This window comes from Pan paniscus, chromosome 6 (assembly GCF_029289425.2).
Source record: "Pan paniscus chromosome 6, NHGRI_mPanPan1-v2.0_pri, whole genome shotgun sequence".
Taxonomy (NCBI): domain Eukaryota; kingdom Metazoa; phylum Chordata; class Mammalia; order Primates; family Hominidae; genus Pan; species Pan paniscus.
Window position 1 is genome coordinate 161,715,906 of NC_073255.2, and position 18,268 is coordinate 161,734,173.

At 35.9% G+C, this 18,268-nt stretch overlaps 1 protein-coding gene across 6 annotated transcripts in view; it reads right to left on the reverse strand.

Annotated features, from left to right (window-relative positions):
* Positions 1-18,268, reverse strand: part of POT1 (protection of telomeres 1) — a 118,291-nt gene that overhangs the window by 44,890 nt on the left and 55,133 nt on the right. For all 6 annotated transcript variants that reach the window (XM_003815460.6, XM_008968450.4, XM_055115360.2 and 3 more), the window contains 2 exons: positions 14,120-14,250; positions 1,246-1,536 (listed from right to left, as the gene is read on the reverse strand). In XM_003815460.6, coding sequence (XP_003815508.3) covers positions 1,246-1,536; positions 14,120-14,250 — 422 coding nt within the window. The remainder of the gene's footprint in view (positions 1-1,245; positions 1,537-14,119; positions 14,251-18,268) is intronic.

Below are 18,268 nucleotides of genomic sequence, written 5' to 3' on the forward strand. Positions count from 1 at the left end.
CATGACAGTGGCTTTCACTTGTCCAAAAAAGTTATCTGTTACAATGGGATGCAGGTATATGCTGTATTTCTGCAGAGAGAAAATGTAGACTCAACTATTTCAGCTAAAAGTTGGCACATTTTATCTTAGAATTTAAGAATTTTCTAAAAACATAGTCAAAAGATAGAATATGCCTCAGTGCATAGTAGTAGAGTCCTTGTCACAGGAAGTGTTCAGTTGTTAGCAAATGCTCATTTGTTAAGAATGTCACTTTTGCCAGAGTATGACTGGCTGACCTAAGATTCGCTCTAAGTTTGTTTGATTTTATATTGCTTTAGCTTCAGCTTTATCATATTTGACTTATTTAACTTTCTGCAGGGCATGTATTTACGACTTTCTCATAATATTCCATGTGTATATGTGTATATGAGTATTCCATATGTGTATATGTGCTATTTTCAACTGCTAGAACTTTGTATTTTATTCAATGATTTCTAACTTCTCTGTTTTTTAATATGGGCAAGGTGTAAATCATAATAATGCTAAACTCCAAGACTTGTCCAAGTGCCACTGCACTCCATTTCTTGCCCTATTATTCCAAAGACAGTATAGAGAGAAATAACCATAGGAGCAGGCCTGAAGAGGCATTTGTTCAAATGTATCCTCCATAGGATGTCCAGGCAAGAAAAACATCAGACATCCAGCTTCTCCAGAAGTTACTCTCTAAACTGGGATAGGTATATACAGAGATTTGATGGGTCTTAAGTTATTTTTTTATCTTGCTGATTTAAAAGCAAAACACAGTAATGCAAAATGCTTCAAAATTGTCCACGGTATGACTATGAAGTAGGCAGTGAAAGACCTAAGAAGAGAACCCAACATCAACGGGACAAAAAAGTAAATAAATGAGAGGGAAGGTGACCTTGACAGGGAAACAGAAATATTCATGTATAGGACTACAAACTATGAAATAATAGAAAACAAGTCTACATCTTATTACTACTAAAATTAAAAAAATGCATCAGTCATACTATATTTAACATGTAGATCTGATAACACTGTATTTCTCTGGAAGGAAAGTGTAAAATTTTAGAGAGGTACAAGAGTAGAGCTGCATGAATATTGAGGCTCGTCAAAAATAGTTAAAATTTAAGTTCCTAGTATAATACACAGCATGCTTTATCTCATCAGAATGCTGAAACACAAGCTCATTGCAGACATGTAAGTGGTGCTAACTTATAATTCCCAGTATTAAAAAATATGTACCTTTAGAAGAAATGATGCTCCGTCCACTTCTGCTTTGCCCAAGAGCTGACAAGTCAGGTCAAAATACTGCATTGGCTGAACATCACACAATTTTAGTAATGTCCAAGACGGTGACATATGAGTAGATGCCCAAACACGTAAGGCTTCTACCATTTTGTGGTCCTCAGTAGTGAAGTTAAAATACTTGCTTGAAGTGCGAGGTATGATAGGGGCTCCCAAAGTTCCCTCAAACGTCAAAGATGCAAAGCCAGAGCTGGTGATACCCTGAGTCTCCTTTTTATATACTTGAATCTAAGAAAGTAGGGCAAAGTAGAAAACAGATACAAATAAAATAGCTTACTGATGCACAACCTACGAACCAAAGAAATTGGAAAGATTATCAATTTTGCCAGCATAATTAAGAGAGGGCATTTTTTAAAAACTATATTTCATTTAATTAGCATGTAAATTCTACACTCAAGTGCTGGTGCTACACCAAGATACAGAAGTATCATGGAAACTGTGAACCTCCATGCAAAATTCACTTACATTTTTTAAAGAGCTAGGTGGTAGTCTCCCTAATCCTATCAAGCTTGCAGTTTTACATTTATTAGTTTTTTTTATTAAGGTGTAATTTATACAAGGAAAAAGGACCATAAATGACAGTGACTTATGAATATTATAGAAAAGACTAGAACACTTGAAATATGAGAATATAAAGTGAACAAAATGAAGCTCAGGCTAGAGTTTAATCAGAGTGACTGAGAGCACTGAGATATGCCATAAGCTCTTTTGCTTTCTGAATTTGGGGGCTGTTATCAGAGGCACATACATTTATATTGTTACATCTTCATGAAGTGACCCCTTTGTCCTTATGAAATGCTCCTTCCAAAACTCTCTCATAGTAATATCGTTACTTCATTTCCCTTATGTTTACTTTGCACATTTTTTTTCCTACAGTTTTAGTTCTAACTTGTTTAGGTCTTCATATTTAAAGTGCATTTCTCATAGGTAGCATATATTTGATTCCTGATTATTTTTGTTCAGTCAATCTTTTCCTTGCAATTGGAAATTAGTCCATTCACAGAAATGCAGTTATTAACATGGCCATATTTGAGTCTACTATCTTATTTGTTTTCCTTTTTTTCATACTTCTTGCTTTTTTGCTTCTTTGCTTTTTTAAAACCATTTTTTTTTTTCCTATTGTTCCTTTCTTGTTTTCCTTTTGGAATTCTTATTAGTGCTCCATTTTGTTCTTCTTAGCTATGAATAAATCTTTAACTTCTTAATGTTCACTTGGAATCAATATTGTTCCACTATGTACTTTCTACTTTCCATTTCGTACTTGCCACTTCATATTTTACGCGTTCTACTTCACAAACATCTTTTCAATGGTAGAATTCCATTTACTCATCCCACTCATCCTTTGTGTTACTGTTGTAGTATTTTTTCTACATATTTTATAATCTCCACCATGTAATATTATTGGTTTTGCTTTAAATAGACATTTCTCTTTTAATCAAATTACGGAAAGAAAAACATTGTGTTTACATATTTGCTATTTTTTTCCATCATTTCTTGTATTTTTGTCACTTCTTAACTATCCAGCTTCTAGTTGCTAGCATTCCTCTTTGGCCTGAATATCATTCTTTAGCATTAATGCTATGCAGATATGCTGCCATGGACTATCTCATTTTTCCTTTATATAAAATGTTTTTATTTTACTCTCATTCCTGAAGAATGTATTTGCTGGATATAAAATTCTGTGTGAATAAATTTTTTTCTATCACCATATAAAACTTATTTATTTGTTCTCTGGGTGTCACTGTCTCTGGTAAGAAGTGAAAGATGACTGGTATCATTGTTCTCCAACAATGCATCATTTTTTTCTCCAGTTGATTTCAAGATTTTTCTCTTTCTCAATGGTTTCACATTGAGAAAGTTTTGTCCGGATGTGTGTTTCTTTTAACATACCCTGCATAAAGTACATTTAAGTCTTTGTTTTTCATCAAATTTGGGGAAATTCTGGTCCTTATTTCTATAAATATTTTATTTCCCTTCACCCTCTCTCCTCTTGCATCCTAAATTACATGTAACACTTGATATTGTTCCATAGGTCCTTAGGGTCTATTAATTTTTATTTAATCCTTGTTCTTCAGATTAGGTAGCTTCTAATGATTTGTCATCAATTTAACTTATATCTGATCTATTTAGCCCATCCATTAGATTTTTCATTTGTTCTTTTCAGTTCCTGAATTTCTATTTTTTTAATAGTTTCCACTTCTCTGATGAAATTTATCTTTTCATTCATTTAACATCTTCCTCTAATTCACTGAATCTATTTTTACTTAATTCCTTTAAGTTATTTTATTCATTATTATTATTATTATTATTTTGAGAAGGATCTCGTTCTGTCACTCAGGCTGGAATGCAGTGGTGTAATATTTCACTGCAACCTTGACCTCCCGGGCTCAAGGGATCTTCTCACCTCCACTTAATTCTTTGAAAGTCTATATAATCTGTGCTTTAAAGTTTTTGTTTAATAAAGACAACATTTGGGCTACCATGGAGTTGGTTTGGAATGTGTATGTTTTTTTCTTTTTTCTTGACTAAGGGTAACACTTTCTTGTTTTCATGTCGAATATATCTTTTTTTCTTTACTAGACATCGTAGATGCTATACTGTAAAGACTCTGAATTATGTTGGCTTCTGACAAACACTGATTTTTGTTCTTGTTGGCCACTGAGTTGTTGTCTGGTCATCTTAAACTCATGAATACTTGCTTTTATGCTTTGTTAGGGTGATATGTGGAAAGCCCATGATGTTTCTCAAAGTCTTCTACCTTGATGGGACTCACCCTGCAAACTCTCTGCGAAGTCTTCTCCGTAGAACTTGTTTCAGGCTTTGATAAAACATGTGTAGAATAGGCCTTACTATAAGATGTGGTCCTTTGTGAGGTGAGCTACTTTTGGGGGGTGAAACCTTTGTGCTGCCTCAGCTGAATATCCAAGCTGTTAAGGAGGTATTAATAAGGTTATTTGTCCCTGACTATCTTGGACTTCCAGCACCCCATTACTAGACCTCCAGTATCCGTTTCATGTTCAACCACAATGTTCAACCACAGTTCAACCACACAGCAGCTTTTGTAATCTTTAAGTAGTTCTACCCTGCTCTGTGCAGCCTGGCTTTCAACCAAGTATTCAAGCCCACCCCAACCCTGGTGGACTTTTAGACATCCCCTTCTGTATAACTCCTTCCTCTCTGGTTTCTTGTTGTGAAAATTCCAGCTTTCAGCTGCCTTGAACTTTGACTTTAGCTATGGCAGGACCACAGCTTGAACTTCAGCTTACTGTGCAGTGGCTGAGAAAATGTCTATAGGCAGGGATGTGGTCATCATGGGGCTCACTTTATAAGTTTCTCTTCACTCTCTGATCATACCTACCCATTGTCCGATGCCTAAAAAACAGTTGCCTCATAACGTTTTATGGGTCTTCGTGGCAGTAGGGCTAGTCTAGTACCAGTTAATTTTTCGTAACACAGAAGTTCGCTCTGCAGATTCTAACTATACTTGCCTACAACTGATCGATTACCTAACTTTTAAATGGGTTCTACTTGATGTATATGCTGCTTCTCTTTTATACTCCAATGTCTGATTGATTCTTGGTTCTGTGATCATCATTTTTATCACCAATTCCATGCTCACTAGTGTATACTGTTGACTAAAGCTTGCCTCTGCTGATTAACATAGTAAACCAGAACAATCTTCCAGCTCAGGTGTGTTGGTAGCTTTCACATATCATTTATGAGCAGGTCCTTTTTGCTTGAGATTCAAAATATACCTTAATTAGTCTACTTCTATTTCCACCACCACTGTAGTCTAAGGCATCCTCATTTCATGTCTGTAAAACTGAAATAGCCTTCTAAAGAATATCTTTGCCTTCATGCTTGTTCTTCAACAACCCATCTGTTATCCACATGTTAGTAAGAGAGATTTTTTCAAAATTTGAACCAATAATTTCATGTTCACATTTAAAACCCTCTAATGACTTCTCATTATACCTAGAGTAAAATCTAAATAACTTAACTACCACAATTTCATCTTGTAACACCTCCCCCATGGCTGCTCATGCTGGTCTTATTTCTGTTTCTCCAATACCATGCTCATTCCTATCACAGGGCCTTGGCACCTACAGTGTCATCTGGTGGAAAACATTTTCCCTCAAATCTCAGCAGGACTTCTCATTATCATCATTTGGGTCTCAATTCTTATGTCTCCTCATTAGAAAGGCCTTTCCTGATTTTGCTTTATTATTTTTATTTATTTATTTATTTATTATTATTTTTTTTTTTTTTTGAGATGGAGTCTCGCTCTGTCGCCCAGGCTGGAGTGCAGTGGTGCGATCTCGGCTCACTGCAACCTCTGCCTCCCGGGTTCAAGCAATTCTCCTGCTTCAGCCTCTTGAGTAAGCTGTGACTACAAGCACCCACCACCACACCTGGCTAATATTTGTATTTTTAGGAGAGACGGGGTTTCACCATACTGGCCAGGCTGGTCTCGAACTCCTAACCTTGAAATCTTCCCGCCTAGACCTCCCAAAGTGCTGGGATTACAGGCGTGAGCCACCACGCCCGGTCACTTTATTTTCTTTATAGTAGCTATCACTACTTGAAATTACTTTGATTTATATGCTTACTTTCACACTGTCTGCTTCTTTGCATTAAAACAGATGCCTATACAATAAATAAATAAATAAATAAATAAATATTTGCTGGAAAAAAGAAGAGTAGATCTTGACTCTTGTTTTAATGTATATTTTTGCTATGAACTATGATCTTCAAATTGCAATAAGAAAAACAAGAAAAAATAAATTCTGGTATCTAAAACATGTCTGTACTTAGAATGACCTTGCTCAACCAAAGACAACAGGGCGATTCAAAGCTAGTGGAACTGTCAACATAAAGGTGTAAGGAAGCACTACTAGCTGTAAATATGAACATTTCATGAAAACAGAGAAACAACTTTACAGAAAAATATGGTAACGCTAAATCTATACAGCAGCCTCACAATATATAAAACATAAAATTAAATAAGAAGGCTTAAATCCCATTAACATTGCCTTAAAATTATTAAGCAAAATCGATAGAGCTAAAGGAAACAGGCAAATCCTCTATCATAGTAGCCTTTAAAACAGTTTTCAATAGTTGATAAAATAGATAAGAAATAAAAAATTATATTGACCATATGTTAGAATATAAAGTAAGCATCCACAAATTTCAAAATACTAAACATTTCAGAGTATGTTTTCTGACCACCACAATAAACAATAGGAAAAAAAGGTAACTATTAAATGATTTAAATAAATATAAAAAAGTAATAATCCTAAGGAATTGGATTGAATATAATTCAATATATATATTATTTGGATTATTTGAATATAATTCAAATATAATTCAATATATAAATATATGTTCAATATAATTCAATAATAATTCAATATATATTCAATGATAATTCAATTTTTTTTGAATTTTCATATTGATTTCCTCTCTGACTTATGGATTATTTAAGAATTATTTATAAACTTACAGATCAGAGATGAAATCTATGATCAATGTAAAAATTCAATTATATATTGAACTGAATGGTAATGAAGTTATGACAAATTAAAAACTGCTGGATACAACTAGGGCAGTACTTAAAAAATTTATAGTCATAAATGAATATATTACAAAAGAGGAGGCTGAATTATTATAGTAGTACAGTTAATTTTATTTTATTTATTTATTTTATTTATTTATTTATTTATTTATTTATTTAATCATACTTTAAGTTTTAGGGTATGTGTGCATATTGTGCAGGTTAGTTACATATATATACATGTGCCATGCTGGTGCGCTGCACCCACTAATTCGTCATCTAGCATTAGGTATATCTCCCAATGCTATCCCTCCCCCCTCCCCCCACCCCACCACAGTCCCCAGAGTGTGATATTCCCCTTCCTGTGTCCACGTGATCTCATTGTTCAATTCCCACCTATGAGTGAGAATATGCAGTGTTTGGTTTTTTGTTCTTGCGATAGTTTACTGAGAATGATGATTTCCAATTTCATCCATGTCCCTACAAAGGACATGAACTCATCATTTTTTATGGCTGCATAGTATTCCATGGTGTATATATGCCACATTTTCTTAATCCAGTCTATCATTGTTGGACATTTGGGTTGATTCCAAGTCTTTGCTATTGTGAATAATGCCACAATAAACATACGTGTGCATGTGTCTTTATAGAAGCAAGATTTATAGTCCTTTGGGTATATACCCAGGAATGGGATGGCTGGGTCAAATGGTATTTCTAGCTCTAGATCCCTGAGGAATCGCCACACTGACTTCCACAATGGTTGAACTAGTTTACAGTCCCACCAACAGTGTAAAAGTCTTCCTGTTTCTCCACATCCTCTCCAGCACCTGTTGTTTCCTGACTTTTTAATGATTGCCATTCTAACTGGTGTGACATGGTATCTCATTGTGGTTTTGATTTGCATTTCTCTGATGGCCAGTGATGATGAGCATTTTTTCATGTGTTTTTTGGCTGCATAAATGTCTTCTTTTGAGAAGTGTCTGTTCATGCCCTTCGCCCACTTTTTGATGGGGTTGTTTGTTTTTTTCTTGTAAATTTGTTGGAGTTCATTGTAGATTCTGGATATTAGCCCTTTGTCAGATGAGTAGATTGCGAAAATTTTCCCTCATTTTGTAGGCTGCCTGTTCACTCTGATGGTAGTTTCTTTTGCTGTGCAGAAGCTCTTTAGTTTAATTAGATCCCATTTGTCAATTTTGTCTTTTGTTGCCATTGCTTTTGGTGTTTTGGACATGAAGTCCTTGCCCATGCCTATGTCCTGAATGGTAATGCCCAGGTTTTCTTCTAGGGTTTTTATGGTTTTAGGTCTAACGTTTAAGTCTTTAATCCATCTTGAATTGATTTTTGTATAAGGTGTAAGGAAGGGATCCAGTTTCTGCTTTCTACACATGGCTAGCCAGTTTTCCCAGCACCATTTATTAAATAGGGAATCCTTTCTCCATTGCTTATTTTTCTCAGGTTTGTCAAAGATCAGATAGTTGTAGATAAGAGGTGTTATTTCTGAGGGCTCTGTTCTGTTCCATTGATCTATATCTCTGTTTTAGTACCAGTACCATGCTGTTTTGGTTACTGTAGCCTTGTAGTATAGTTTGAAGTCAGGTAGTGTGATGCCTCCAGCTTTGTTCTTTTGGTTTAGGATTGACTTGGTGATGCGGGCTCTTTTTTGGTTCCATATGAACTTTAAAGTAGTTTTTTCCAATTCTGTGAAGAAAGTCATTGGTAGCTTGATGGGGATAGCATTGAATCTGTAAATTACCTTGGGCAGTATGGCCGTTTTCACGATATTGATTCTTCCTACCCATGAGCACGGAATGTTCTTCCATTTGTTTGTATCCTCTTTTATTTCCTTGAGCAGTGGTTTGTAGTTCTCCTTGAAGAGGTCCTTCACATCCCTTGTAAGTTGGATTCCTAGGTATTTTATTCTCTTTGAAGCAGTTGTGAATGGGAGTTCACTCATGATTTGGCTCTCTGTTTGTCTGTTGTTGGTGTATATGAATGCTTGTGATTTTTGTACATTGATTTTGTATCCTGAGACTTTGCTGAAGTTGCTTATCAGCTTAAGGAGATTTTGGGCTGAGACAATGGGGTTTTCTAGATATACAATCATGTCGTCTGCAAACAGGGACAATCTGACTTCCTCTTTTCCTAATTGAATACCCTTTATTTCCTTCTCCTGCCTAATTGCCCTGGCCAGAACTTCCAACACTATGTTGAATAGGAGTGGTGAGAGCGGGCATCCCTGTCTTGTGCCAGTTTTCAAAGGGAATGCTTCCAGTTTTTGCCCATTCAGTATGATATTGGCTGTGGGTTTGTCATAGATAGCTCTTATTATTTTGAAATACGTCCCATCAATACCCAATTTATTGAGAGTTTTTAGCATGAAGGGTTGTTGAATTTTGTCAAAGGCTTTTTCTGCATCTATTGAGATAATCATGTGGTTTTTGTCTTTGGCTCTGTTTATATGCTGGATTACATTTATTGATTTGCATATATTGAACCAGCCTTGCATCCTGGGGATGAAGCCCACTTGATCATGGTGGATAAGCTTTTTGATGTGCTGCTGGATTTGTTTTGCCAGTATTTTATTGAGGATTTTTGCATCAATGTTCATCAAGGATATTGGTCTAAAATTCTCTTTTTTGGTTGTGTCTCTGCCCGGCTTTGGTATCAGAATGATGCTGGCCTCATAAAATGAGTGAGGGAGGTTTCCCTCTTTTTCTATTGATTGGAATAGTTTCAGAAGGAATGGCACCAGTTCCTCCTTGTACCTCTGGTAGAATTCGGCTGTGAATCCATCTGGTCCTGGACTCTTTTTGGTTGGTAAACTATTGATTATTGCCACAATTTCAGCTCCTGTTATTGGTCTATTCAGAGATTCAACTTCTTCCTGGTTTAGTCTTGGGAGAGTGTATGTGTCGAGGAATTTATCCATTTCTACTAGATTTTCTAGTTTATTTGCGTAGAGGTGTTTGTAGCATTCTCTGATGGTAGTTTGTATTTCTGTGGCATCGGTGGTGATATCCCCTTTATCATTTTTTATTGTGTCTATTTGATTCTTCTCTCTTTTTCCTTATTAGTCTTGCTAGCGGTCTATCAATTTTGTTGATCCTTTCAAAAAACCAGCTCCTGGATTCATTAATTTTTTGAAGGGTTTTTTGTGTCTCTATTTCCTTCAGTTCTGCTCTGATTTTAGTTATTTCTTGCCTTCTGCTAGCTTTTGAATGTGTTTGCTCTTGCTTTTCTAGTTCTTTTAATTGTGATGTTAGGGTGTCAATTTTGGATCTTTCCTGCTTTCTCTTGTGGGCATTTAGTGCTATAAATTTCCCTCTACACACTGCTTTGAGTGCGTCCCAGAGATTCTGGTATGTTGTGTCTTTGTTCTTGTTGGTTTCAAAGAACATCTTGATTTCTGCCTTCATTTCGTTATGTATCCAGTAGTCATTCAGGAGCAGGTTGTTCAGTTTCCATGTAGTTGAGCGGTTTTGAGTGGGATTCTTAATCCTGTGTTCTAGTTTGATTGCACTGTGGTCTGAGAGATAGTTTGTTATAATCTCTGTTCTTTCACATTTGCTGAGGAGAGCTTCACTTCCAAGTATGTGGTCAATTTTGGGATAGGTGTGGTGTGATGCTGAAAAAAATGTATATTCTGTTGATTTGGGGTGGAGAGTTCTGTAGATGTCTATTAGGTCCGCTTGGTGCAGAGCTGAGTTCAATTCCTGGGTATCCTTGTTGACTTTCTGTCTCGTTGATCTGTCTAATGTTGACAGTGGGGTGTTAAAGTCTCCCATTATTAATGTGTGTGAGTCTAAGTCTCTTTGTAGGTCACTCAGGACTTGCTTTATGAATCTGGGTGCTCCTGTATTGGGTGCATATATATTTAGGATAGTTAGCTCTTCTTGTTGAATTGATCCCTTTACCATTATGTAATGGCCTTCTTTGTCTCTTTTGATCTTTGTTGGTTTAAAGTCTGTTTCATCAGAGACTAGGATTGCAACCCCTGCCTTTTATTGTTTTCCATTTGCTTGGTAGATCTTCCTCCATCCTTTTATTTTGAGCCTATGTGTGTCTCTGCCCGTGAGATGGGTTTCCTGAATACAGCACACTGATGGGTCTTGACTCTTTATCCAATTTGCCAGTCTGTGTCTTTTAATTGGAGCATTTAGTCCATTTACATTTAAAGTTAATATTGTTATGTGTGAATTTGATCCTGTCATTATGATGTTAGCTGGTGATTTTGCTCGTTAGTTGATGCAGTTTTTTCCTAGTCTCGAAGGTCTTTACATTTTGGCATGATTTTGGAGCAGCAGGCACCGGTTGTTCCTTTCCATGTTTAGCGCTTCCTTCAGGAGCTCTTTTAGGGCAGGCCTGGTGGTGACAAAATCTCTCAGCATTTGCTTGTCTGTAAAGTATTTTATTTCTCCTTCACTGATGAAGCTTAGTTTGGCTGGATGTGAAATTCTGGGTGGCAAATTCTTTTCTTTAAGAATGTTGAATATTGGCCCCCACTCTCTTCTGGCTTGTAGGGTTTCTGCCGAGAGATCCGCTGTTAGTCTGATGGGCTTCCCTTTGAGGGTAACCCAACCTTTCTCTCTGGCTGCCCTTAACATTTTTTCCTTCATTTCAACTTTGGTGAATCTGACAATTATGTGTCTTGGAGTTGCTCTTCTCAAGGAGTATCTTTGTGGCGTTCTCTGTATTTCCTGAATCTGAACGTTGGCCTGCCTTGCTAGATTGGGGAAGTTCTCCTGGATAATATCCTTCAGAGTGTTTTCCAACTTGGTTCCATTCTCCCCATCACTTTCAGGTACACCGATCAGACGTAGATTTGGTCTTTTCACATAGTCCCATATTTCTTGGAGGCTTTGCTCATTTCTTTTTATTCTTTTTTCTCTAAACTTCCCTTCTCGCTTCATTTCATTCATTTCATCTTCCATCGCTGATACCCTTTCTTCCAGTTGATTGCATCGGCTCCTGAGGCTTCTGCATTCTTCACGTAGTTCTTGAGCCTTGGTTTTCAGCTCCATCAGTTCCTTTAAGCACTTCTCTGTATTGGTTATTCTACTTATACATTCTTCTAAATTTTTTCAAAGTTTTCAACTTCTTTGCCTTTGGTTTGAATGTCCTCCCGTAGCTCAGAGTAATTTGATCATCTGAAGCCTTCTTCTCTCAGCTCGTCAAAGTCATTCTCCATCCAGCTTTGTTCTGTTGCTGGTGAGGAACTGCGTTCCTTTGGAGGAGGAGAGGCGCTCTGCGTTTTAGAGTTTCCAGTTTTTCTGTTCTGTTTTTTCCCCATCTTTGTGGTTTTATCTACTTTTGGTCTTTGATGATGGTGATGTACAGATGGGTTTTTGGTGTGGATGTCCTTTCTGTTTGTTAGTTTTCCTTCTAACAGACAGGACCCTCAGCTGCAGGTCTGCTGTGTTACAGTTAATTTTATACAGAGATAATACCGCATCTTTACATTCATTCACATTTCTCTAGACTGTGAATGGAGCCATGTATGGTCTGTTAGTGTTTATGTATACAAATTGTTGAAAATCTCCAAAAAATTTTCCAAAATACTTATTTAAAAAAGTCTGCATATAAGTGTACCCGTGTAGTTCAAACCTGTGTTGTTGAAGGGGTAAGTATATGCTGTTAGAGGTCATGAGACTCTTTACTCCTGTAGCAGGAGACAGAATAATGACCTTACTGGAGGGGGTTATGAAGGAAGTTTCTAGAGTGTTAGCTATATGAGTATGCTTATATTGTGAATGATGAGATGTTTATCTATTTGCTATTAAATAGTAACTTCCATAAACAATAACAACAACTAAATATTTTTATGAAGAGTGTATTGTTTGAATACAGTATACAGGAAACAATACTGTGAAAAGTAAGCAATTTTTTGACGTTTAAATATGTTTGACATTTCTATGATGATAATATTTCTATTTATATATATTTTTTTGAGTCAGAGTTTTCTCTTGTTGCCCAGACAGGAGTGCAGTAGCACAATCTTGGCTCACCACAACCTCCGCCCTCCAGGTTCAAGTGATTCTCCTGCAGCAGCCTCCTGAATAGCTGGGATTACAAGCATTACCACCACGCCCGGCTGATTTTGTATTTTTAGTAGGGACAGGGTTTCTCCATGTTGGTCAGGCTGGTCTTGAACTCCTGACCTCAGGTGATCCGCCAGCATCAACCTCCCAAAGTGCTGGGATTACAGGTGTGAGCCACCACGCCTGGCTATGATAATATTTCTATTTCTTTTTATCTTTACACAAACATTATCTATTATCCTCCTATTCTCAAGGAAACAGCATTAATAGGTCATAAAAAGTGCCTAAGAGTAGAACACAGCTGAACACTGTCCTCGTTTATGAGCAGCAGACTGACCATGAAGGACAGAATTAAACTCAAGCATTAGAAGAAAAAGACAACCAAGATGATGAAGAGGTTACATGGAAACCCATGTAACAGAGGAAAAGATGAAGAAACAGAAATATTTAAAATCTAAGGGACTGAATACATACAAAATATTTAAAAGCTGTCCAAAGCATCATGTAGTAATTTCCAAAGAAAAATTCCAAAAGTGCATTGAACAAAAAAGCTCAATTAAATAAATATTATAGCAATAAAGATAATAATTTTGAGAAAATAATACTCCTTTGTATTTGTAAGTTCTAAATTTTTTTAATTGTGCTATTTAATAACTCTACCCTTATATTAAAGGCTTTCTTACATTTAGTTATTTAACTACAGGCATAATTTTTAAAGTTCCTGTTCATATCTTATTTCTTATAAATGAAAACCAACTTAATTTGATTTTATACTTAGTATCTCAATGTTTTCATTGAACTTGAATTAACACAAGAAATGGGAAAGAATAATATAATCACCTAATCTTTGTATACATTTTTTCTTGTTGACCTAAAGCTGTTTTTTAAAACATTAAAAAATAAATGTTCTTTATCAAAATCTACAGATAAAAATTCTATAGCATTAGTCTGTATTTAGAAACAGAAGACAGAATGGAACCAGTTTTAATCATGGCATGTAATACATTTCTGGGGAATGAAAGCAGTGGTTTGTTCAAATGAAGATGTTTCTTATTGTAAATTATTTGAAGTCTGATAATATTTACATTACTTCTTATCTCCTGAAAAGCTTGCTGTCATGTTCTAACAAAGCAACTATATAATTAGTGCTAACTAGTTTCAGTGAACAATACAGAGTTCTCTTCAAATAAATATAAGTTCTAGACAATATGAATTATACCTTCAGCCTGTGAAAGCGAACAATATCTCCATTTTTATAAATTATTGGAAGGGCTTCATAGTTTCCACTAAAGAGCAGGCAAGTTAGTTTTACATTTGTCTGGTCCACAATTGTTACAACTGAGCAATAATCTGGAAAACACAAAAATATTTTACCTGACTTTCAATATTTTAAAGCATTTGATAAAATAAGAATATGCTTACTTCAAAACACCAAACCTTATTCTTCCTTTTAATTAAGTCTTCTAAGAGGATTAAAACAGAGACATTTTCTTGGCTTTCAATACACACTGCAAAATTATTTTGCACAAGTGTTCTATAAATACTAATTTTAGAAAGTTTAGTAAAACAAAAATAAAAATCTCATTCAGTGTAAATTGTCTGGAGAGAAAATAACCTTTTCTATTGCTTCAAGGTTTACAAATCATGAAACATAAATGTAGTCAAATAAGAAAAATGCAATTTATAAAATAAACATAACTAAATTTAGAATGAAAACAAAGGCTAAGATATTTACAGCAGATATGAAGAGTTGCATCCATAATGCATAAAGAATTTATGAAAACTGTTACAAAAATCAGGATGATACAGTAAATATGTCGTACAAATGAATAAACAATACATAGAAAACTATGTCATAACAAAAACTCAAAAGAGAAAATGGTAATTCTTGCTAGTCACGTATAAAAAATTATACATTATAACAAAAGAGAGGTATTTTATAAAATTTAAACTGGTAGAAAAATTTAATATTTGGGTTGCTATAAAACGGTAACTTCAAACACTGGTGGTAGTAAAAACTGTAATAGATCCTGCCTTTAAATTTTTTTTTGTAATTAACATATAAAAGATTGTATGTATTTATGGTGTGCTATACATGGTTTTGAAGTACACATACATTGTGAAATCACCAAATCTAGCTAATGAAAATACACACATTACCTCACAGTTATTTTTGCAGCGAGAACACTTAACATCCATTTTCTTAGCATTTTTCAAGAATGCAACATATTTTTCACTATAGTCACTATGTTATACAATAGAACCCCTGAACTTATTCTTCCTAACTGAAATATTGTATCCTTTGACCAACATCTCCCCAAAACCTTCCCATAGCCACACAGACCCCTGGCAACAACCATTCTACTCTCTACTTCTATGAGATCAATTTTTTAAGATTCCGTGCCTGGCTTATTTTACTTAAGAATGTCCTCCAGGTTCATCCATGTTGTTGTAAATGACAGAATTTCCTTTGTATGTCTAAATAGTATTCCACTGTGTATACAGACCACATTTTCTTTATTCATCCATTAATGGACGCTTAGGTTTATTCTATGCCTATTGTGAATAAGCCTGCAATGAACATGGGAGTGCAGATATCTCTTCAACATACTGATTATTTACTTTTGATATACATAGTAGTACTCCCTATCTGAAGTGTCTCTTTCCACAGTTTCAGTTTCCTGCAGTCAACTGTGATCTATAAATATTTAATGGAAAATTACAGAAATAAACAATGTGAATCGTCTCTTCATGCAGGGTATCCACACTGTCCACGCTCCCTGCCTGTTTGTCACTTAGTAGCTGTTTCGGCTATCATATCAACTGTCGAGGTATCGCAGTGCTTGTGATCATGTGACCCTTATTTTACTTAATAATTGCCCCAAAGTGCTAAGGCAAAGTGATAAGTGCTTAAACTTTATCACAGATATGTATATTTAGGAAAAAACAGTATACACAGGGTTCAGTACCATCCATGGTTTTGGGCAGCTGCTGGGGGTCTTGGAGCATATCCCCTTTGGACAAAGGAAAAGTACTGTACCCAGTAGTGAGATTATGGGATCCCATGGTAGTTCTAATTTTTGGAAGAACATTTATATGTTTTCCACAATACCTGTGCTAATTTACATTGCCACCTACAACGTGCAAATGTTATCTTTTCTTCACACCCTCTCGATACTAGTCTTCTTTTTGATAACAGCTATCCTAATAGGTGTGAAGTGATATCTTGTTGTGGTTTTAATGATTAGTGATGTTGAACATCTTTTCGCATACCTGTCTGCCATTTGTATGTCATTTTTAAAGAAATGTCTATTCAGGTCCTTTGCCCATGTTTAAATTGGGTTGTTTTCTAACCATCTAGTTGAGTTCCTCATATACTTTAGATATTAACCCATTATCAGATACACAGTTTGCAAATATTTTCTCTCATTCTTTACTCTGTTAATGTTGGCTGTGCAGAAGGTTTTTAAGTTTGATACAATCCCATTTGTCTATTCTTGCTTTCACTGCCTGAGCTTTTGAGGTCCTTTCCAAAGAATCTTTGGTGAGATCAATGTCATGGAGCTCTTCCCCTATGTTTTCTTCTAGTAGGTTCATAGTACTACATTGAATAGAGTGGGCATCTGTCTTGATACAGATCTTAGAGAAAAAGCTTTCAACTTTTTCTGCATTTATTAAAATGATCATATAATTTTTGTGCTCCATTCTGCTAATAAACATTTTGATTTGCATATGTGGAACCACCCTTGAATACCTGGAATAAATCCTACTTGATCATGGTGAATAGTCTCTTTAATGTGCTGTTGAATTTGGTTTGCTAGTATTCTGTTGAGGATTTTTGCATCTGTATTGGCCTGTAGTTTTTTTGCTTGTTAGTTTTTATTGTGTCTTTGTCTGTCTTCAGTATCAGAGTGATGCTGGCCTTGTGAAATGAGTTTGGAAACATTCCCTTCTCTTCCATTTTTGGAAGAGGCTGAGAAGAATTGGTGTTAGTTCTCCATCGAATGTTTGATACAATTTGATGCTGCCTATATACATGATTCAGAAAATGCATTGACTTTCTGTCCTTCCTAGTCCCCTAGTAATGAAGGTATAGAGATTGAAAGGAACAAACCCCGAAACAGTGAAGGAAAGGAGAGTGGAAGAAAATATCAACATATTTCAGGAAAATGGAAAGTAAGTGGTTAAGGGATAAAATAAACAGAGGAGGCCAAAATCCAGAAGATACTACAAGGTGGCTACAGTGAAGATGGGAGCCACTGGGATTAAGGGTGAGAGTAAAAAGTAGGGCTGAAATCAGGGGATCAATTAGAAGTTTACACACAGAACAAGTGTTTCAATGACTACCCATCCTTATTCTCCGCTTCCCTGAAAATGACTTCAGGCAGCATCTTTGTATTTAACAACCTTTCCATTTTGAAAAATTCTAGGAACAAAGGCTCTTTTCCAAGGGGGCTGCACTCATTAACTGGGAAGTGGTAAGACTTCTCATGTTGGTGTTAACAACTAGAATAAATTCCTCCTCACCATCACATTAGGGAACCTACAGCCTAGTTGGAAGTTCTCATCCCACCCACCCTAGGCTGAAAATTTCAATCAATATGCCCTAACAAGTACTATTAGTCACTATCAAGTTTCCCACTCAAGGGGAGGGTGTATTAGAGAAACAAACTACTTACATACAAAGCAAAGGAGAAAGGTATATAAAACCTAAAATAAACTATACCTACATTCTTAAATATAAAAAGACAGCAGAAAATTACCAGACATTAGAATAAAAATGGAAGACACTGTAATCCTAGCACTTTGGGAGGCCGAGTGGGTGGATCATTTGAGGTCAGCAGTTCAAGACCAGCCTGGCCAACGTGGTGAAACCCCACCTCTACTAAAAATGACAAAAATTAGCTGGGTGGTAGTGGTGCTCTCCTGTAATCCCAGCTACTTGGGAGGCCGAGTCAGGAGAATCGCTTGAGCCTGGGAAGTGGAGGTTGCAGTGAGCCGAGATCATGCCACTGCACTCCAGTCTGGATGATAGCGTGAGATCTGCCTCAAAAAAAAAAAAAAAGGAAGACAGAAAGAAAATGAGGTTAGGAAGACAAAGGAGAGAAGGGAGTGAGGGGGAGGAAAAAAAGGAGAGAGAGAGTAAAGGGGAGAAAGAAGGGAGGAAAGGGAGAGAGGAATGGGAAGGGAAAGGGAGATGAGAAAGAAAGGAGGGTAGAAAAAGAGAAATCTGAATTTGTGAGAAGGGTGAAATAACTTGGAACAAAAAAAAAAAAACCCTAAAAATGAAAAACCTTTAATAAGCACTTCCAGAAAGAGTAAAAATATATTATATTCTCATCCCTTGAGGACCCATTGGCTCCAGTTT